Here is a 22,820-nt window from a genome sequence, read left to right on the forward strand (position 1 = left end):
TGCTGTAAGGGTTGTTTATATTATGATGTAGTTACACACGGATTTTCAACCCGGGAAGGGCCCATTTTCCCACCGGTCAGTCCGGTCCGGTCGACAAATTGTCGGCAACACTCTCATTCCGGGGTGAACTAACACACGCTTCGAACTGACCATTGGTCGAGCGGGCACATGCCCAACAGGGGTTATGACACTTGGCCCCCGGAGCTTCCATGGACGGCAAGGAATAGACAAAAAAATGAGCAGTAGGCAACTTAAATGGGAAGGAAATTTTAATTTTAAGGTCCGAAACTAAAACGGTTTGGCAATCGAAACGGAAGGTCACTCTTAAGCTTTAAAAGGTCGCACTCGTACCGGGCGACGTACGATTCCCCTCGTGCACAGTCAGTTGGTCAGCTTGAAGGATGGACGGAGTTGGTGTCGACCAGTCGCCCTGTATAATGCTGACCTTTTTCTCACACTGCACACCGGCCAACACTGTACTGACCCTTTGGCTTTGGCAAACCATCACAAAAGGACACTTTTTTTACGCAACGGAATGCAATGCCCGGGTATGCAAATGCAAATGGAAGCGGCGCTGACCAGGTCAACAGGGCAGGTCAAGTTCGGGATGCCCTTAAGGGACATCCCGGGATCCCGATCCGGACACGGCTCCCGACAGTGGACGGGCAAAGTTGCACAGAATTAGATTGGTTTCATCCTAATTATTATTATCTCCAATGCTCAGCTCAGATTGACCCTCGAGACGTCGAGACGGCTCAATCGTACCCTTCATCTTCCGGACGAAACCCGGACGAAAAAGGTCGTTCTGGTGCTGACCAACGGTCAAGAAGCAGAAAAACTAAGCGGAGAGTGACAGAGAGAAAAAAGAGTCACATAGACGGGTCAAATCAAGTAGTTAGTTTGTAGCCATTTACACGGTACGGTTTTGACCCCCGGTAGAGTATGTTGTGCTTACAAGCGATAAAACTTGTTTTACTATTTTTATTCACTTTCAACCCCTCGGTGAAGTTTGTGTGTAGCTCTGGGAAGCGTATTTTAATATTACTACAACCGTATCGACCGATCGGACATTGAGCATTCGAGCGAATCTTAAGAAGCGGACGAAGTTTCCTTAAGTTTTGGCTGTAATTTAGAACTGATTTATCACCTTGTAATGGAACACAGGGAACAACATCTTCTTCGCTCTTCTGTCCTTTTTTTACCCTCTCCGACAACCAAGCACCGTGTTCGGTTTGATGGCATTTGTATGAACTGCGAATAATTAAAAGCATCCCATTTGGTGACCCTTGAACAAATGGTGCTCATACCTTACCAGGGTATTTCTTATGGGGTCTCGTCCTGTGATTAGATTATAGAAATAATGAACTCAAAGACATTTGCTAACCATTAATCCTACTCGTATGGTTGACCGTTACATTACATTTTAACGGCTTTTCTTCTCAAACTAGTTAATCGACATTGATTGCACATGGCTGCGTAATGCACATACAATGTGTATACCAATACCTGTACGTAGGCTACGGAAATTTGTTAATCTGTTAAGGAAAATATCGTACCATTTCACTCAACTGTAGCTTACCGCGTTAATCTTCCGATGATGATGATGAACATGATAACCCTTCACTAACCCCTACATTAGATTGAGATGGTCTAATTATCTGTCGATATATGAATTTCCCAGCTAAACTAATTGGTGATGGAGCTACTATGTGGATTTGTTAAGTTATTCAAGTAAACCTATTTATTGGCAATAATTGAGAATAATGGAACGTTTGCTGTTCGTTTATTCGACCTCAGCTCGTTTAAAAACTGTCCTCCTACAACAATGTTGTAAAGAGGTCTGCGTCCTTCTTGTGATTACCTCTACGCTGTACATCGTGTTGTTAAGATTTAATGTCAAGTCAACTCTAATTGGAATCACTATAACCTTAACATTTGCGTTTAGTGTTGATCGTTTAGCAATGGTTTTTACCAGCACTATATATTTAACTTCCTCTATGACGGCTATTGCCTTACTATATTTACCAGTATTAACAGAGGAAATAAATTGTTTATTAATTCATATTCTTATGAAATGTGTCCAAATAAAACAGCTGCGTATTTTAACGAAAATTGGTTCAAATTTGTACAACGGTAATGTATTTATGCTATAGTAAAAGAATATACACTAAAATGCTCTCTTCATTTAACCGCTCAAGCGTAATTACACCCAGTCAACGGCTATCGTTGAAAAATTTAAGCAGTGAAATATTTCAAAATTTTCTATGAAACATTTCAATGAACACTCGATGATGTTTGTATAATTTCTGCTAGGTGGCGCTATGCGCTATGTTGATGCTATTTTTAGAACGTAAAAGCAGCATATTAATGTGGGGAAAGAAACATTAAGTTTTTGTGTGGCTGTACCTGACGATGTAATTGGAATTGTAATTGTAGTAATGTTAGTGGTAAGATTAATGTATAGAACCTTCACGTATCGGAAGAAAATTAGGGAATTTTGTAGCTTATTATTTTCTTTAATTTACAGTTTTGCTTACAGATCAAACTCCGGGTAATTTACAGATCATACGCCGCTCTGCCATTAAACAAATGATGAGAATTTAATGCCTACACGGAAATTATGCAAGTTGTTGGTTGCTGGAGTATTTATTGGTGCTTATTTCCCCCCTACTTCGACAGTCAGGATGGCCGAGCGGTCTAAGGCGCTACGTTCAGGTCGTAGTCTACTCTGTAGGCGTGGGTTCGAATCCCACTTCTGACAACTGATACCTTTTTTTGTTGTTTTTGCATTGTGCAAACCTGATTGTGTATCCACTATGTAATACCCCCTTAATTCCGCGTGTTCCTATTGTGTCACACACGTGTGTTTCAAAATACTATTACCTTCCTTAGCATTACGTAAAACAAACGCACACATCACAATACCATACCTAGAGAGTAGTGATTATTAACAATAGTAAAACGACTATTGTGAGGGCGGCACCCACACTAAACAACATAAAAAAGTATCATTTGTCAGAAGTGGGATTCGAACCCACGCCTACAGAGTAGACTACGACCTGAACGTAGCGCCTTAGACCGCTCGGCCATCCTGACATGTCGAAAGCCGTCTGATTCATATCGTACCGGTTATCACGCTCTATGCAAGGGCAGAACTGGATTTCAATTCAACTTCTTCCGTTCGCATAGTTCCTATATACCAACAATAAACCATTTCACATTTACATCTCTACACGTACAGATCAACGCGTACTTTTCAGACGATAATTTTGACCGGATTTTAACATTCAACAAGATAATAATACTTCAGCAAAATTAGCAACTTCATCCTATTTCAAACCTTTTTTCCTGCTGATTCATAGCGTGACATTACATCTGATTTGTATCCTTTGCAGCGTGTAATTTTAATTAATGCAGCGTGTAATTTAATTTTAAATATTCGTGAAACTATTTTACATCTTACAAATTATTTTACAAATCACCGAAATGTTTCCGTTATGAATAACAGCACGTCAAATTACTATGTAGTAAGTTCAATGTATGTCCTCGATGTAAGATTAGCAGAAGAACGATTAATTTCCACATGGATTTTTTTTTGCATAGTAAGGGCAAACAAAAAGTTGTTGTTTGGAAGTATCTTAAATCATTTTATTAACCAATTATTTTAAGACAATACTAATATATGCTCACGCGAAAGCACGAGCGACTTTATGGAAAAACTGGAAAAACATAAGCTAGTCAATATTTTTGGACAACGAGGTAATTAAACATATTATTATGAATCGACTATTACTATGACTATTATTATGAATCGTATAATTATCATTAACCACCACACACCACCACGAGATATGAGTTTTTTCCTGCCCGGTGATGATGTTAGGCAATGTGGTGTTGTGTAATGTGGTGTTGTGTATCGTGGTTCATGTAGATAGGTATGAATTTTGGTATGTATTTGTTTTGCTGCACTATGTTGTTGCTACTTAATAATTAACATTGAGCCTTCCGTAAAGTAAAGCAAAACAATGGTGAGTAATGTCAGAAGTGGGATTCGAACCCACGCCTACAGAGTAGACTACGACCTGAACGTAGCGCCTTAGACCGCTCGGCCATCCTGACTTGTCTATTGTTTCGTAAAACCATCGCGAATCGTACTAGATTGTGAATAAAATCTATTTTAAGAATATGTAAATCGCCTTTCAAACGTCGTTACAATTTACCATACTTCCCCTTGTATAAGGTGATCTTTTTTGTTTAAATTTTATATTCAAAGCCTTCAAACAGTCTCTGATACATGTATGACACTATTTTTCAATACGCAGACACGTTAGGGTGAGGACATCAATAATGTACATTTCTATTAATACACCGTTCACGATCTTAACAGAGAAGAATGCTCGAGAAATATGGAAGAAGGAGACTTTAATCAACTGATCCCAAAAGACGAGAAGCAAAATCCACCGATTGGTGATAAGTTTACAACTGGGTTATCCGGTCGTTGAGTGGTGTCAAACAAGAGATCGTCTCAAATTCTTTCAAGTTACTAAGAATATTATTTTTATTTAAGCGGAACGACCACGTCGTATTGCTTTTTTGCTAGTATATTATACATTACTTCGAAGATGCAGCTTATACACGGGAGCATGTTGTATAATATGGTACATGCATCACTTGGTAATACAACCGGCATTTTAAATTTCTACATTTTGGTGAACAAAATAGTCTCGAAAACAAAATTACACTTTCCTGGTCCATTCCATTTTCCAAGATCCTTATTGGTTGTCTGAGTTTCCAACAAAGAATAAAAGAGTAAAGTAATTTGAATTGAACAAAACGGCTGCCCAACAACAATATAAAATTAAAAAGGAGATCATTATGTCAGAAGTGGGATTCGAACCCACGCCTACAGAGTAGACTACGACCTGAACGTAGCGCCTTAGACCGCTCGGCCATCCTGACTTGTCTATTGTTTCTTAAACTCCCCCGAATCGGACACCAACGCTTATTTATAGCAGTATTTTAAACATTTCACCATGGATAGAGATGCGAAAATGAAGCGAACCGGTGTCTAAGCAAGTGTTGCAAAAAAGTTAATAATGCAGCACCAAAATACGGTCTAACAAGAAAACAAACGAAGTAAAACAACAATAAACTACACACGCGCACACACACATACAAAACATTATGCAAAAGCATAGCCAACCTTGTATGACACTGTAAGTCATTGTGGCGAAATGGCGATACAACTAAAGAACAAAAAACAAACACAATAATAAAAGGTTGAGTTCTTATCTCTTGCATTTAACTCTGAAATAAGTTTAAATAGACAGTGTGCAATTTCTGTCATGATTCATGTATAATCTCTCTATAGAACTGCGAAATAATTAATCGAAAAAATGAATTACAACAATACACAAGCATTTTCGTAGTGCGGGGGTTGTGGTGTGTGTACACTACACACAACACTCTTTTATCAATGAATACCTTCCTTTACCTACCTCCTCCTGTTTTTTTCATCGCAATGAATCCCACCTCCCCCCGTTGCATAATTTTAACGAATAGAGAAAAAACTCTACAATTTCAAACAATTATATGCGTGTGGGGAGATGGAATGAGAAAAAAACTTCCTTTTGTCAGAAGTGGGATTCGAACCCACGCCTACAGAGTAGACTACGACCTGAACGTAGCGCCTTAGACCGCTCGGCCATCCTGACGTGTTAGCTAAATTTAAGAACATTACGCACCGGATCGGTTTACGCACCACACGATGCTATGTTGGACAGAAACGCAAAACAAACATATGCTCATTATGCAACACATGATCTTCTTCAATACAGTTCAATCGGGCGCCACACACGCGCGGAAGAACAGCAGCGCGTCATACGCGCCTCCGGAGCAAACACAACGAAAGCGCAACGCAAACCCCTTGTTTGGGGGTAACGCAAACCCCGCAACCGTTCTAATGGTTTTTACGCTGAAAATTCCTTTCGCAAAATATACCAAATACAAATATACATATATTCCGTAAAGCTCGTGTTTTTTATAATGGCAGCATCTTTATTCTTAGTCGTTTCTTTTACTTTACATAGTTTACTGTTCATCAAGCTTGGAAGCTTCCGTTTTAATGTTAATGTTTATTACATTTTGCATTAGTCTGGTGTTTCTTAACACATTACAAATTTGTCCCAACAGTTCCAGCTTGCGCCCCCATTACACCTTCTGCTTCGGTCGTCGTCGTATCACTTCGGTTCCTTCGGAGGGACCTTCCCGTTTTCTGCACGCAAACTCATTTCATGCTATCTTTGACGCATTTTTATTACACAAATACCCAAAAAATACACTCTTGCATCGTCCGGCAACAAAGAAACCAAAAGGAAATAATACTTAAAAAGGCATGCAGTATATGGTTCACAAGTGTGCGTAAAAAAGCAGTAAGAGGTTTTTAGCGCAGGAACATTCAAGCTACAATATACATATTGATCAGTCGCTTATTCTTTTTTTCACACTCTTCGATCAGTAAGATCCTTTTTTCGCCCTTGTTTTAGCCGCACGCACACTGATTTATCTACCTTTCTCACTGTTAATCCAGCATTTCTATAAACGTACTGATTGTTACAGACGGTTCCGGTTACATGCGTTGCGCGTTTCACACACTAATATTTCCTACATTCGTTTGTTCCTGTATGAATTTTGGTTCGGGTTACTCGCTTCTTTAAGCATCCTTAATGAATCCACTAGCTGATTGCGGAGCGGAGTGATCATGATCCAGCCTCCTTGGTTGTCGCCCATTCCGGACGCACCGACAGAGCCCAAACTCCCGAACGCTCATTCCGCCCCCAAAACCCCTAGAGTGGAAGAAAGCAGTTTTGAAAGCATATTCTTTCAATGATGTGTTTTGTTTTTGTTTATTTCTCCACCCGTTCTCAGCCATAACTTGCACAACTCGCTTCCCGATTTAGTAATATACTTATTTAGAATGTTGTGGTTGTGTATACAGAGATCACTCCATAAAAGCATGGAACACGTCGACAGGGAAGCGTTAATATTAATGGATGCTAAATTTATTATTCGTTTTTATTATCGCTTTCCCAATCCATTACCATGTGGGAACAAGAAGAATCATTTTGATAACTACGAAACAAAGACGGTAGTGTCGTAATGTGTATGGCCTGATCATACAGTTTGAGTGCGATCGTCAGTGTACTTGTGTTGTATATTTTGGCATTCATTCATCAATCATTCTTTGCATTATTAATTGAGGTTAAGGTTGATAGACGTATCGAACTGAAGCTTATTTCTCACAACTGTGTGTACTTCTGCGACTCACCTAGTTATTAGTGTTCCCCTGATCATCATCAAAAGCTTCTTCAGTAGCACACCGCACACACCAGAGGGCGTGTGCAACAGGCCGGCAAAGGATCCTCTCCGAGTCACGTGTCACGCCGCAATCTACAAGAATTTTGAAAGCACCAATGTTTTGTTTATTCCTAATATATTATCAACTTTTCATCCAACCACAGTCGACGACCCGACTCCGTTTGCTTGTCTCTTGTTGAATTGTGTTTTATAATTTAATATTGTTCTTTCTACTATACTTTTTTTATCGTCCAATACATGGACAGTGTAAAATACTTTATCGAAAAAACGAACAAAAAACCCCCTAGATTGCCGCCAAAAAAAATCACTTCTCCACGTTGTGTGTATTTTACCATACCTTCACAAATGTTACTGCTGCTGCGCTTCTGGTCTTTCTTATTACACTTTCACTGTAAAATTCGATATATATTCTTTGTAAAATTATTGTATGCCTCCATTGTGGTGTTTATTCATATAATCGTAGTCTGATGCTTTTATTATGCTGTGTGTGTGTGTTTTATTTTTTCATTGTTTATTGAGTGTATTATTTTACTTATTAATATTGATTCGTACCGCAAACGTATACGATTTGCGGGTAAAATCGTTATATAAATCGTCATAAATGATGCCTCCAAAAGCGCACGTCTACTTTCGCTACTACCAAAAAGGCCCTATAGCTGGACAGGATTCCCCGGTCCAGTACTATACAACTGCTCCCGGAAAGCTTAATATAGTAACCATTCAATGACAAAACCGTTCAAATGAAACTTTAATCATTTGAGAACTACTTGCCACATTATTACATGTACGGCTACGTGACAGTTACAACTTATCTCAACAGCAAGAGAACAAGGTAAACAATGTTGATTTTTTTGCAACAAAAGGAAATGCAAATGGTTTTCATAATGTTTCTAATATTAGCGGAGCACACGTACGTACGAACGCACGATCTACATAAAACGATAATCGAAGCAGAGAGTGGTAGTAAAGTCGACGTACATATCCCAGTGTTCGAAGGTTTATTACGACATTTATTTTACGGTAATATTAATGTGAATCCGCTTAAAAACTACGCTAAGCCCATGGCACTTCTTGCTGTTAGTAAATCGTTCACGCCGTAACAACCTTTAGCTCGGTTTACTATTCCTTTCCTAGGCATACCGACGTTAAGAACCGTAAAAACTGTACAGAACTCTTAGTCTCTCTCTCTTTCTCTGTGTGTGTGTGTGTCTCTTATCGTGTGGGCTCTTGGGGTCGGATTCCCAACTTTTGGTTTAGCAAGATTGAACATCCTTCTCTGGTTACTGCACCCCCCAGTATCAGTGCTTTTATCGTTGATGCTTGCCCGACAAGCATCCTTGCTCGCCTTTCTCTCTCTCTCTCTCTGCATTTCTCAGTCTAACAACAACCATATGGCCTCAAAAGTGAAACCCTCGGCCAACCTCCATTCCACTGTTGGTTCTGTTCCAGAGCCGGATATTTTATATCGCTTTATTTTATAACAATCAAAACCCCCCGTCGCTAATCCGTGATTCGCCTTAAAACAAAGCATAAGAAACTGTACATAGTTCCGGCGGATGTCCGTTGTCCGGATCCGAACGGAGCGTCATAGCGGAGATTCTTCTTAAACACTAACCGCTTACAGTAGTACTGTGCAAATGTAATGAATTATTTAAAGAAACAAGCTTCGAATTCGAATTCGTTTACGCATTCGCTTGTGGTTGTAGTAATTGAGTTGAATAAAGAGTTTAAATAAATTATACTTAAACAACGCACTTGTGTTTCGCTTCGTCGCTGCGTTAGTGTTAGCGGTATCCATTTGCTTTGCTACCTAATCACAATAATGATTGATCGATTGCGCATCTACTAAATTACTCGATTTCGCCTACAAGCTTCAAGATCATTCCTAACCTTATTGGCGTAACAGTTAGTAACTAGGAAGAACATTCCATTCTTTTTCTAAGCAGACTTTCGGTTCGCATAGTTCGCGTGTATATGTGCAATATGCGTAAGTGTTCTTTTCGCTACATCGCCCATCCATCCCATTTAGGCCAGTCACTTTGTAACGACGCGATCGTGGTAGGAACGGTATAGTTAGGATAAGAATTCCTCAGGCCCCCACAAGAGGGCGCTGATTTGGGCATCATCAACCGGGATCGATCGAACCAAGACGCTTAGTAGAAGGCGTCACCGCCAAGTAGCATCCTTTTGGATCCCCCAATCCCCAATCGACGCAGCGGACGCAGCGGTTTTGTAGATAGAACAAAAGCGCTTAAAAAGAGTGGAATAAACTATAAAGGATAAACCTGTAAAGAACCGGGATATCGTTCGCCACAGTATTTAGGCGTCATGCCTACCACGTACCACGTCGCTAGTACGTATCGGTTTTGGTAGCACTTTCTTTCCTGCATTGTGGCCAATACAGGCACAGTAGGGTTCAGACCCGCTGCTGATGGGTTGGTGGTGGTTGATGTGGTTGCTGTTGTTGCTGCTGCTGTAGATATTGATGATTCAGCAGCTGTTGATGATGATGGTGATGATGGAGATGAGGAGACGGGCCGGGTTGTGATACTGTGGGACCCGTGTGGCCAACAGCAGATGTAGACGTAGTGGTCAGTTGTGTCTTCTCGCTGCGCTTTGGTGGAGGTGGAGGTGGGCGCTTCTTCACGCTACCTCCAGAAGGCAAAGGGCTACCGGTCGGAAGTTGCTGGAGCAGCGGAACGTTCGCTACGTTCGGAACGATGGGATAGTTCGGTTCCATGCCCATGTTGCTGCCAAGATTCTCGTATAAACCGTCCGGAGCACCACCGTAGTGTTCCTGCACCCAGTTGCTTACGTTGGCCGTCTCACGGTAGTAGGGTGTAGCCGACGAGTACAGATCGTTACCACCGTGAATGTCACGGAAGCCGAGCACTTCGTGTGGAGTGGTCGCTGGTTCTAGCTTACATTTTTGCGCTACCTGCCACTTTTTGTTCATCACACGCTGGAGATCTTTGAGAAAATCGTGAGGAGGATTGGCGCTCGATTCGCTTAATCGTTTCGGCGAAGTGTATGTTGTGGAAAGGCGTGTCGCTTCCGCTCTGGGTGGTGGAGCCGGAGGACCAACGCTGTATGTGGCACAGAGACGTCTCGGCGAGGGTGGTACTTCTGAAACTTCATCCTCAAAGCACACCTTGCGTCGCAACAACACGGGGGACTCGGCGAAGGACACACTCTTCGCTGGAGCCGCCGGTACATCGGAAGCGGAACCATCACAACCGTTGTATGGTGGCGGTGCCTTGTATGGAGGAGCTTTCAGTGCTGATGGCTTCAGAGTTTTGGAGTAGATTGGTTCCTTTTTCAAGATGGCGGCAGGTGTTGGGTTCGGTAACGTGTGACTGTGGCTGTTCAGCTTCATGATGGACTGCGCCACTGACGGTGTCGCATTGATTGAACGCGGTTCCTGCTGGCGTACGGTACCAACACCATTGGTGTTGTTTGTTGTGCTCACTGCAGGAAGCACGGAGGAAGACTGCACGGTTGACATGGAAGAACCTGCCGATACCGACGGTGGTGGCGGTGGAGGTAATTGCACAGAAGCCAGCGACAGTTGAGATCCACTGAATGAGTTGTCAAGTTCGTTCGGCGGTGGCGGAGGCGGTAGCGAATCAAGCGAGAGCGTAGAACCGGAGAAGTTCGCTCCCATTATTGCCGGATCGTCTGAAGCGGGTGGAGGCGGTGGTGGCGGAAGCGAAAATGTCGAATCAGTCATGCAGGACGGTATCGGTTCAACGATCGTTCCGGGGCCAACGCCGTTCGGTGTTATAATAGTTGGATGAGCGGATGGGCTCAGGATTGTAACCGGTGGTTCAAAATTGACCGGCGTGTTCAACACACTACCCACGGGCGTTGGCGTTGAGGCGGAGGAACTCATGCTTTCGATCGATCCACGATTTTGCGTTGGAATCGGGCGTCGTTTAAGAGTACCGCTGCCGGTACTTTCTTCACTCCTTCGTCGACTGTGACGTCGCGTCAGAGTACCACCATCACCTATCGAACCCGACCCCGTAGATCCGGCACCGGGTGAATCTTTCAGTCGCGTTGTCTCACCGACCTCCTTCAGCTGGCGTGTCATCGAGGTGAGTGGAAGATTTGGTTTCATCGAGGGTTTGCGCTTAATGGTGCCCGTTGGGAACTCGGAATCGAACCCGTTGTTCTCGTCCGACAGACATCCGCTCGAGCTTGACGATGACGCCCTCGAGAGACGTCCATTTCCGTTGGACGCGCACCCATTACCATTGCTGCCATTGGTTGTGTTGAGAGGAACAAGGAGATGATTGCTACCACTTCCGCTACTGTTGCTGCTTCCCGTGCTGCACTGTGAAGGAACGGACGATACAATGCTCCCAATGGAGCTGCTCCGAGCAGAGCTGAGTTTGTCTAGCTCTTCCCGAGCCAGATCATCCAACAGCGTTCGGTGATTGTCTAGAAGCTTCTTGCCATACTGTGGGGAGAGAGATAAAAAGAAGATTCCATTAGGACCCATTTTCCTCTCGCAACGGGATGCGCATTAATACTGACCTTCATAACGCGTATGGCAGTTATCCAGTTTTCTTGCGTGGACGCATCTTCAGCACACAGCATCTTGACCGACCGTATGCCTTTCACACCGGGCGGTACTTTCGGGCAGCGCAACGCGAACGTATAGTCTGTCGGGGCTTTGTGTTTCTTCTTCCACCCAAGTCCACGGTACACTTCGTGCCCGGCAAACAGTGCCAGACAGAGCAGATCCTTTGCGGAACGTGTCTTTTCCTTCGGATAGTAATGCAACCCGGATGCCCGCAACACAAAGTGATATTTCTTCCAGCCCTTTTTGGCATCGTTCTTCATATATAGGGGCCCTTCCAGCGTGATTTGGCTCCCGCTGTTGAAGAACTCATCCAGCAACATTGTCCTGTGGCAGAGGAAAAAAAAACGATTAGATTTCAAGCTCACGTAACGCCTTCGTGACTCTTTTTGGCGATGCTTACCTCGTATGCTCGTCGTGTTCACTTCCGGGAGCCATCTGTGTACCGGGCAGGAAAGCTTCGGGTGTCTTAAACAATGCTACCTTATCCGGTCGCTGCAGAAACAGCACCCGATTCTTCGAGTCCCGATTCCACAGCATCAAGTTGTCTACCAGCATTTCGTGGTCCTCGAACAGTCGCTCCATCTGCAGCTCAGGCAGATGCTCTACGATGGCCCAAGTAAGCTCCATCTGGACGTGGTTTTTGTCTGCCAACAGCCGCGTTACGTGCCCGCAGCTCATCGTTTCGTCGACCAGCAGTGACTTGGAGGCACCGTCGGCCGTAAACGCCTTCACAAACAGTCGCCGTACCGACGCCTGTTCTAGCTTTTGTAGTGCGAGGTGAATTTTAGCCTGTTTGCCACCATCTGACAAATTTTGCTGGTTGGCTGTTGGTCCCGCCGCAGCACTATGCGCCACTATTCCTCCAGCTGCCGCCTGCAGGTGCTTCAGATGGGAGCTGCTTACACTGCTAGAAGCGGACGATTCGCTCGACATCAGCGACACCGTATCGCTGAAGGCGGAATCATTGTCCGGACTGTCGGTGCGTGGTTCCCGGTGTAAACTGATGCTTGCTCCACCGACCCCTCCGACACCCATGCCGCTTGCAATGCTACCACCACTGCAGACTGTATCGGCTGCCACACTGCTGCAGCCACTTTCCGACGAGAGCGTCGTGTTGGTAGCCGCGGATATTGTGGAGTTGGTACGGCTGTGACTACGACCATGGCGCAGATCACCACGCTCTTCCAGTATGCTCAGTTCGCCCAATATGGCATCCAGCTCCGCCTCTTGCGTTTCCTCCAGGTTCGCCATTGAGAAGCGGTACGAATCGGTACGCTCGGAAGATGTGTTACTTTTCGGTCGTAGACGAGCCGCTGTTGCTACCGTCGCTGTGGTTGAATTGCCTGTTGTGCCCGGTGTACCGCTGATATCGAAACTCTGCAAGGAAAGAGCGATGGAAACATAGAGTCAGTTCCGTACGGTTGCGTTTTATGGTGCGGAGATAGAAGATCTGACTAGATTACAGTTGAGTTCATTGCAGAAGCACCGTACCTCAACTCGGCACAATTAAATTCTAACAGACCATCCCATGACTTTACCACTTATCAAAATGTTCAACCCACATCCACGGCGTCTGTCCCGCTGATTCTATCATCCACAGTTTTTGTATGATGAACTGCTTTTACTGTTCACAAGCGTGACGGATTCGTTCACTGAACTCGGCACTGTGAAAACGTTTAGATGCAACAAAATAAACATGAACTGACCAGCCCCGGAAAAAACAACCGGACACTAAAGATGGGCTGCTCGTTGTCAAAATATCCCAAGTCCACTCGTCTATTTCATCTTTTCGAATCTCCCTGAAGTCTTGGCCTACTGAACTCACTAGCGTTTTGGGTACGAAATTAGGCTACTTGGATTGAAAATCGTGTCTGTCAGCACACTACAGCCCTCGGTATTATGGCAAATCTTTCTCAATCCAACGCCTACTACTGCTATCGCAATGATGCAAACCTCCCAACGGGATCAAAGATCGGTTCTCTCTTCACGGACCATTCGACCATTAGTCACCCGGGCGTACCAGAAGTTACAGCAGAAATACTGAGAAATGAAACGAACCGCAACGGGCCGCGAAAAGAAAACACATTTTCCGAAACACTTGCGCGATCCCCACATGGCTTGGGTTAAATTCCAACCAACCGCGACATCACCCTCCCACCCCTAAACATACTCATACACCCCAATGAACATTTGTTTGTTTTTGTGGGGTAATACTCTTGCTGCTGCTGCCTAGTCTCGCGAATATCTTACGTTTCCTTCTCAGAATTTCCGTTATTACTCACTGAAGGGAAAACCCTGCCACCGCCGTGTACCGATCGATCCCAAGGATAGTCCCTAGAACGTATGGGTTCAAATTCATTCAAAAATTTTCCGATAAATAAACTACCAAACACACAGCCACATACGCGTACACGCAATATAAACACTTGCGCACATCAGGTTCGTTTACTACGGGAATTCTTCTCGCACAGAATCCATTGCATCATACCGCAATTGACACACAACCAAGATTCCCCGCCTTCGATCTTCTCGTGCAGGATGAAACCGGAATCTTGGAGTAGCGTAGAGAACACAACAGACGAGCAAAAAAAAAACAATCAATCTTCGATACGAAAATAAACTTCCACGGAATCCGGTCCGTCCGGTACAATGCAATCAGGTTCCACAGAAGGGCGGCGGACGCCATGGATGTGGGAGAGCACGGAAAGTCGCCGTGTTTCCGTTTTCGCTAAAATGTTGCACCGCACAGCAAGAACCGTTGTCGCGCGCGCGTGTGGGTAGTTCCAGTAGCGGACTTGAGGAATTACACTTCTTTTCGCGGAATTAGCACAGCGCGACCGACCCGTGTGCACAGTGATTCTACGAACACATGGCGAAAGTCTTTCGGAGCCAATTTGCAAATTGTGTGTACGGCCAAAGGGGGGGGGTGGATAATGTGCTGTTTTTATTATGCCCTCCCTTATTCCACCCTATTAGCCAATTAGCAGGTAACACTCCTTCTGCTTCGCTCCATGTATGCGGAGCAGGACGCGTCGGATTTACTTTTATTTTTATCTCAACTCACCCTCGCACTGAACAGCTTCTCGGGCGGACGGATTAGTGTGTACGGTCAAGTCGCCAGCCAAACAAGAATTAGCGCACATAATCTCTCAATTCTAGACCAGTGACTAATCGGTGCCGTTTCGTGACTGTACAACCCAGGTTTGGAAACGTTCCGCTGTGCGGCGTTGTTTGTATAATAACCATCTAGCAAACAAACCAATCCTTCCTCCAAAAAAAAAGAAACCCGCACGACACACGGTTTACTTCGATGAAAACGTATTTAATATTTGCCCCGGTGTCCGATGTGTTTCGCCGAATCGACGACTTTTTTACATGTTGTTTTGTACTGCGATAGTCCCCGGTTCGTATGCGTTCACACCAGTGCTGCACCACTGTTTGTGCGTTTACAGTGGGTCTTCGCGTTCCGTGTTTCATTCGCGTGCAGACGGACAGCCGCGTAAAACGCATGCGCACCGAAAATGCACGCTACGATTCGTAATACCGTTTTTCCTTGCGGCTCAACCCTCCGTTTTCCGGGTTGTGTCACCAATGTGTGTACACAAGCCGCAGCCATTGGCCAAACAGTGTACCGAATCGATATCAAAAGTCTGCACAACACTGCCCCGTTTGACAGTTCACAAGTTCGAGGTTAGGGTTCGCAGAGCGAGAGAACGCGAGTGCATCCGTGTTGCTATAGAGGGCGCTGTCGAGGTACCGCTGTACAAAAACTCTCCGCACCAGAAGTTATCGGCCGTTGCACTAAACTTACAAGCAAATAACCTCGACGCTTAGTCTCAGCAGTGGGAAGGTAAATGGGATGAAAAAGTAGCCGCCACATTACACACACGAGAAGGACGCCACGGAATGTAACGACCGTGTGATGAATGAAAACACTCCATTCAACCGGAGACTCCGGCGCTGCCGTGACGTCAATTCGCGAGCAAACATCATTCACCCCTGCGGATGAATCATCGTGCAGCAAAATGGGTAAGGATAGAAGGTTCCCAGTAACCGGTAACCGGTTGGTAAATGTGTGGCCTTTCGCGGTCGCCAGCTGATTGTGCAAAGATCGGGTGAAAAAAAAAAGAAAACGACTGTGCTAATTAAGCGCGTTGGGTGAAGGAATTTCAACGCCAACACGGGTCCATCACGTCCGTGAGTAATCGTAACACGATCAATATGCTGTACCGCGTCGACCACCTCGCTCCCAAGATGGCGTTGTATTTTGGGACGGAGGGAAGCGGATGAGCATGCCGAAGAATACAAATCGGATACCGGTAACGCGCGGGCCGGGTGGTTTGTTATGCAACAACCACCAACCCCCTGGCTGACGGAGGGCATGTGTGTCACGCGAGAGTGACCCGTGATTTCGTGATACTTCCATTCCCCAATCCCCGGATGGCTATAAATGCAACGGGACGAAATTCAACACTCTCAAATCCAGCCACACCGTAATGGTACACAATTAGATTAGAAGAAGTGAGAGGACTTTGTCCCGGCCTGCTGCATATTACACCATCCGAAAGCACTAGCGGAAAAGCGCTACACTATTACGGCAACATCGTAGCGCATTACGGCAATGTTTTTGCTCTTTAAGAAGCTTTCATTCGATCGCAGTAGGCAAGCTTTCACCTTCCAACGGTACGTTGCAAAGGGTTCACCGACAAAGCTATGAGGGAGAATTGGGCCGTGCTATGAAATGTCCTACACTTCGGGTGTCCATTTGTGTAATTCCGTGCAGATACAGTAGGAAACCATAGGAATTAAAGTGGAACAAGCTAACCCAGTTTTGTTTTTCTCTATCTTTTGGTTGCAACTTTTAGAAATACAAAGAACCCGAAACCCCCGAATAGTCAGAAAGTGACGCTAATTAAATGCCAACTGGCATCTGTTGGTTCATTCATCTGCGGTTTTGCGGTGCGCACGTATATCATGGCAGATACGGCAGCAATTATCTTTTCATTCTTCCGCCATTATAGACCACAAATCACTAAAGTCTACTCGTCAAACAGATCCCGTCCCCAAGGCAAAGGGACTTCTGGACCTGGATGACTTCTAGTGGGGAGAAAAAAAAACAATCTGTATCTAGTAGAATAACATGTACCTATTCTTTCCCATTGTTACACCAACTCCACGAACAAGCAGTCACGCGGTCGGTCTTTATCATTCAAATAGTCATTTACATACTTGCTGCGTTCTGTCATAAAATCAACACCCCGAAAGGGAGTGGGCGAAGAAAAAAAAAACCAAGCACACACAAATCCATCCATCAGACACATCAAAGTTCGGGTCCCCTTTTCTTCAGCTCCATCGAACAGACGTCGTGCGCTTGAATGCGTGCCGTTCCAAATGCGAACGAATTCATCCCTTTTTTGGGGGAAGTCAGCTCGCTATCCATCGTCTCGCTTTGGATGATTAAAGCAATAATCTCCATTCTCGTTCCCAAGCTGTTTGTGCACTCGCCCGGAACACAATGGCACACACAAGTGTTCCTGTTCTGATGCTTAGTCCCGGGAAGATTCCAACGGTAAAACGGTATCGGACTCATTCAGGCAAGCCCCGCACAGTGATACGCAGCGCGAGAAATAGAAAGGAAACCGCTCGGTCGGTACTCTCCCGTCAAATGTACATTAAAATTAAACGTCTTCTTTCCGACACCCACAACACGGGCCAAAAACAATGGACGGCGGAAGACACACACACCTCCCAATCCATTCCGGGCGCGCACATCCGTTAGCGTTCGATGTTCGCTGTTACCGGGTGTGTACGGTAGCAGCTACTAACCCATTCAGTAGCCAACGGTAAGGAAACGGTAACTTCCGTCCACGGCAAAGCGGAAGAATACTGATTAGAACGGATCGCTCAATAATACCTTCGCTTCATTATACACACCAGTGGCAGTGATGCCGGGTTCTGTCCGCACGTTTTTCATATCTTTCCTGCCCGGGCGAGAGAGAATTTTGGACAATCGTTAAACGATCTATCACGGTGTTACGATGATCGTTCACGCGTTCCTTTTCGGGCATTGATTATCAATTCCAAGCACTTCCGATAATGTTCCAGCACAACAAGATGATGCCACCCTCCCCCGCGGACAGTATGGCCCACGGACCGTGTCGCATGGGGAAATGGGGATCTGCGGTAGATCGTCACATCCCCATATGGATAATAGCTCCGGTTTTTCTCGCTGAAACACAATGACAGTTTCAGCTCCGGAAAGGAAGTGTTTAATTTGAATACATAATAATTCACCACCGGACAGACACAGCCACGGCGGCCACTCATGGTCGGGACTGTCAACGACGGCCACAGTGTAAAACTTCGGAGCTCGGTGCTGGTACGAAGTAGACGAGAAATGATAAAGAATAATGAGATCCACAGGCTGGTTGGCATGGGGCCACGGGGATCCACAGCGTGTATTGGTAGCCACATCGAGTTGTCGTCGCTGTTGCGATTTATTAGCCGGGAGTAGGTCGTTAAATGGATGTCAACACATGGGCTCGCGCTGCCACCGTGCATTTTCATCCAGCATATGTATTTACTCCGACCGTACCATATTGGTTCGGTCGGAATACGGCAGTAATAGCTTTACCACAGGGCAACCCATCATTTCACGCAAATGTGTTTCTCCATTATCAAACGCCACACAGTGCACAGTGGTGGACGGTACGGTGCGCGTACGATATTCAACACTGTGATGTTCTTTCCCGGTTGGGTGATATGATCGGCATTTTTTTTTTCGTTCATCGACCACCCTGATCATCGTGCAGCACGTTGTCCTTATATAGGAGGGATGGTGTTAAAGCAAGACCTCTGCCATTATTAGAATATTGCAGAACCATGTTCAAAGCAGCAAAGCTTATCTTATCAAACTAGCAAAACACACGTACGAGTTCGGTGTTTTTTCTTGGTGGAAAACATCAGTATCCCTCTTCCAGGTGTCTGTAGAGAAAGCAATGGTAGAAGACCAACGACAACCTACCTGCCCTAATCAATCCCAAGTTGCCGACAATCGGTTCGATTGCTAAGGCAACGGCCAGACTGAAAGAGATTTATTGGTGATTTAGAGTTCCAAGTTCCAGGAAAACTTTTCCGAACCCATGGGCTCAAACATGGCGTTCATCGGGTCATTGTCAACACGAGAAGAAGTCGTTGGTTTGCCTGCATAATGCGACACTTGACAGTTCAGTAACGTCCCGTCCCATGTCCCATGCAGTTGCTTCGAAGAATACCAGATCCAAAAATCGGCGGTCAGCTCATCGCATCATTAGAAATTCAAAACAAAAAAAACCCCGAAAAATTCCTCACTCTAAACGGAGCGGCGAGGAGCCAGAAGGAACCGACCGCAAAAGGTACACGTTATTAAAAGAAGAAAAAAATACCCACCCGGGACGCGGGATCGTGTATTTTAAGGGTATCCTCCCTCCATGGAGTCACACACGCGGAAGCCGTTAACATTCTTGTCACAAGGGTGCGTGGAAGACCCTACGGTCGCTCATTGCTTTGTACGGATCACGTACGATCTACTGCAGAGCGGGTGGACGGGAAAGTCCGTCAAGGCTTTACCGAAAGTCTTTCGGGAGCAAACAAAAAGCTGATAGTCACAAAGCAAAGTTATCACACGAATGAAGGCGTCTCGCAAACGCCGATAACACTCGCATCGAAAGGAGTGAGGGCTGTAAATTGGACGTAAACAAGCTCTCAATACTTTCGATTGTTTGTTTGGCTTCCACAGTCCCATGGTTCGAACCCTTGGTGCAATTCTTAATGACGGCACTACTGCCTGCGTACTGGATAAAGTATCTCCCAAAGGGCGGAAGCGATGGCGTTCGGTAGAATGTTTCACAAAGAAGAAAACTACATTCATCCACCGATCTTGAATTACCCGCCGAGGTGGGTACATGTGGGTGTGCCACAAGCACCACTGTTCTGTTCTGTTCTGCTCAAATTCCGAACTCTGCACGCATCCGCATCCGCCGACGAACGATCGTAGCCGTAGGAAAATATCTTACGCCCGGTATCAGATGGCAAGCGGATGGAATAATAATGCACCATGGAGCACCAACAAGACATGGGCGCGAACCTTTCCCGTCTCGGTGTATTTCAATTTTTCAGAAAAGAAGCTCGAAAAGAAATTCATCCACCCGTGCCCACAGCGAAACCGCGCGGGACCCGACATTGCACATTACGGTGCACGGTGCGGACATGGTGGGCGTGTGAACGGGAGGACGAAAATACGGTCTGGCCAGAATAAACAAACGTTCGCATTGCATTAGCCGAGGCATCGGTTGTGCAGCTTCCGTCCCACACAATGAAATGGGTAAGCATCACATCGAGGAGTGTTTTTTTTTTGTTTGTTTGTTGCATTGCCTTCGCCTCCCGTTCATCATAATCGAGAACACATTCTTTTCCACTTCACAGACAACCGGCGCACAACGACGATCCGAGCTCTCCAGGAAGCAAGCAAAAGGCGGAACCGATTTTCGCGGCTCAGTTGCGCGCGCGCTCGCTCGCTCGCTATTTCGCTAAAGATTCGCTAAAGACCGTTCGCATCCCTCTTGGACGCCATTGTTGGAGCCGATCAACCGTTCCGGCCGGTTTTGCTCGAACGTTTCATTCTAACCGTCCGATCTTTACGCCTGGTACGCATATCGTACGCCGACGATCGTGTACCCAGGGGCGGTAAGGGAACACATTCCTGTCTGGTCATTTGCCGCGCACTGGCGAAAGCGAAAACATGCCGTGGAGCGCAATTGTCCAAACGATGGATGCAGAGATTCTTTGTTTGACCCCAGGGAATGTTTGTCGTCTGAAAACCTCCGCCCCATTTTCCTGACAGTGATGTGACAGTGCGTGTGTGTCATCATCGTGTGTCAATGGCTTCACTTCACTTACGAAGATGGAGCATGCGGTGGGCGATAAGAAACTGTCATGTTGTGAGGCTTTCCGAAGGTCAGTATAGATGAGCCACACACCTTTAACGAACTGCTAGTCTTGGAACGCCACATTTGGAGACCACGAAACCTCTTGCAATCGTTGGGGAATCACACGAGTCGAGGATCGTGCCGCTTGCCAAAGACTCTTGCAGTGGAGTAGCCATTGTTAGCTGTTAATTAAAAAAACAGACGCACTAATTGTCAGTGGATGAAGGCACCCTCTGGACGGAGAGTTCGATGGGCTCATTGCTACACACAGCTGAATGACTGTTAATTGTTCCCGAAAGTCCACCAACGAATTTGGTCCGATGGTTTTGTTCTCGGAACGTTGCATGTTTCCCTCCAATAATTCATATCCCAGTGACTGAGAGGTGAAGTTGTGCTGCTTGAAATAATCCAAGTGCAGGCAAGAAACAAGCTTCCAAGCAATGAGATTAATATTATAAATTACCCTTCACCCTTCACCATATGTTCCCGCACCCCGCCCGCCACTGTCGCCCACCGTCCACAACTACTGCAGTGTTGCCAACTCTTCTCGGTTGCAACAGTTGCAGTTGGTGCAGAACCATTCTAGAAGAACTCGTCCAAAGCAACGGCACACGAACCACGAACGTGACTAGCAATTGTCACTGCAAATAGAACAAAGGAAAATTGTCGCCAACTTTCCGCAATGGGGGCCAGGCCGAAGAATCCCAACGCTGTTCGCTTGGTGGGTAATTGGGATGATTTACGGATGGCCGGTATAATCTACGCGACGCAACGGATAGAGTGATGGAGGATCGTTGACTTACACATTCATTCGAGTACATTGAGGCGGAATCAAAGTCCGACCAGCTGCTATCCAGTATCGACATCCTTGAGGTAAGTGAGATTGTGTCACCGAGTTCACCGTTCTATACTTCCACGTTCTCGTATGTTTTCTCGTGATTGCAAGCTGAAAACGTCTAATTGAGCATGGCCTTTCTACGCGCGCACTCGATCAATTGATCTTCTCCCGTATGCAGACTCATCGGCATGATCACACCATACGCACGCACCGGAGCGTGGTTAGAGCGTGGCTGCTTCACACTGAATAAAAAATCACTACACAAAGAGAGACACCCGCTTCAGACTTCCGGCCACTTAAAGGCAGCCGCAGATCAAAGGTTGCACGGCTCTATTCGCGATGGCTGCGAGAATCAGTTGGAACTGTGGCCCGGACGGGGCAGGAACAGATCACCTCTCCCACACTTGCGTGGCACAAACACTGCCTACCGAGGGCACAACGCGTATGGTAAACACTTTCGATAACGCACTCCCTTTTCTTGTTGCTTTGTTGCGTTGTTTGAGGAAATTCTACCACCCCTCTATCGATAAGGAAACGCACCGAACCATTACTAAAACACAGCACATGTCAAAACCAACCCAAAAAAAAAATAATCCCAACTGCAACGCCGTGTTTTGCGTATTGCCCGATTTTCCGTACGCAGCAGTCGTAAAATGCGTGCTCCGATTTGTTCTCTGTTCTCTCCACACGCGGAGGGGGTAGCAAGGAATGAGCCGTCGCCTTTTACCGCCGGGCACACCACTGGCTTGGCGCTGGCTTGCAAATGCTGCTACTCGAATAATAACGCTAGCCGACGCACAACGTTCCGACTCGAACGAATCAACGAGATTGAAAACCAACTGTGCGAGTGTTTGGCCCGTCGCCGACAGTCGACGGGACAAGAAGTCGACTTCTTTCTTGATGCAAACGTGCACGCACACTGCTGCCCGTACGGTAAGTGTACCGCATAGCATGCTATGCTTTACGATTGCTTTACAAAAGACGCAGCATAACGGCGACGGTAGAGAGCGTACACGTGTGTGAGGTTCGGTAGAGCATTGTGATTGTGTGC

General features: G+C 45.7%; 1 protein-coding gene and 5 non-coding genes across 6 annotated transcripts; 1 reads left to right on the forward strand and 5 right to left on the reverse strand.

The window, feature by feature from the left end:
• The first annotated feature begins 2,678 nt into the window (after positions 1-2,678).
• Positions 2,679-2,761, forward strand: Trnal-cag (transfer RNA leucine (anticodon CAG)). Its single transcript has one exon. It is a non-coding gene; the product is annotated as a tRNA-Leu (tRNA).
• Positions 2,762-3,013: 252 nt separating this feature from the next.
• On the reverse strand, positions 3,014-3,096 carry Trnal-cag (transfer RNA leucine (anticodon CAG)). The gene has a single exon. It is a non-coding gene; the product is annotated as a tRNA-Leu (tRNA).
• A 940-nt stretch (positions 3,097-4,036) lies between these two features.
• Positions 4,037-4,119, reverse strand: Trnal-cag (transfer RNA leucine (anticodon CAG)). Its single transcript has one exon. It is a non-coding gene; the product is annotated as a tRNA-Leu (tRNA).
• Positions 4,120-4,876: 757 nt separating this feature from the next.
• On the reverse strand, positions 4,877-4,959 carry Trnal-cag (transfer RNA leucine (anticodon CAG)). The gene has a single exon. It is a non-coding gene; the product is annotated as a tRNA-Leu (tRNA).
• Positions 4,960-5,631: 672 nt separating this feature from the next.
• Positions 5,632-5,714, reverse strand: Trnal-cag (transfer RNA leucine (anticodon CAG)). Its single transcript has one exon. It is a non-coding gene; the product is annotated as a tRNA-Leu (tRNA).
• Positions 5,715-9,086: 3,372 nt separating this feature from the next.
• On the reverse strand, positions 9,087-22,083 carry LOC128297103 (abnormal cell migration protein 10). Its single transcript, XM_053032668.1, has 4 exons — positions 21,735-22,083; positions 12,366-13,342; positions 11,917-12,289; positions 9,087-11,839 (listed from the first exon to the last, which is right to left on the reverse strand). Exons 1-4 carry the CDS (start codon positions 21,795-21,797, stop codon positions 9,794-9,796), a joined length of 3,459 nt encoding a protein of 1,152 aa, XP_052888628.1. The 5' UTR covers positions 21,798-22,083; the 3' UTR covers positions 9,087-9,793.
• Between the last annotated feature and the right edge of the window lie 737 nt (positions 22,084-22,820).

The sequence above is a fragment of the Anopheles moucheti genome, chromosome 2 (genome assembly GCF_943734755.1).
Source record: "Anopheles moucheti chromosome 2, idAnoMoucSN_F20_07, whole genome shotgun sequence".
Classification (NCBI taxonomy): domain Eukaryota; kingdom Metazoa; phylum Arthropoda; class Insecta; order Diptera; family Culicidae; genus Anopheles; species Anopheles moucheti.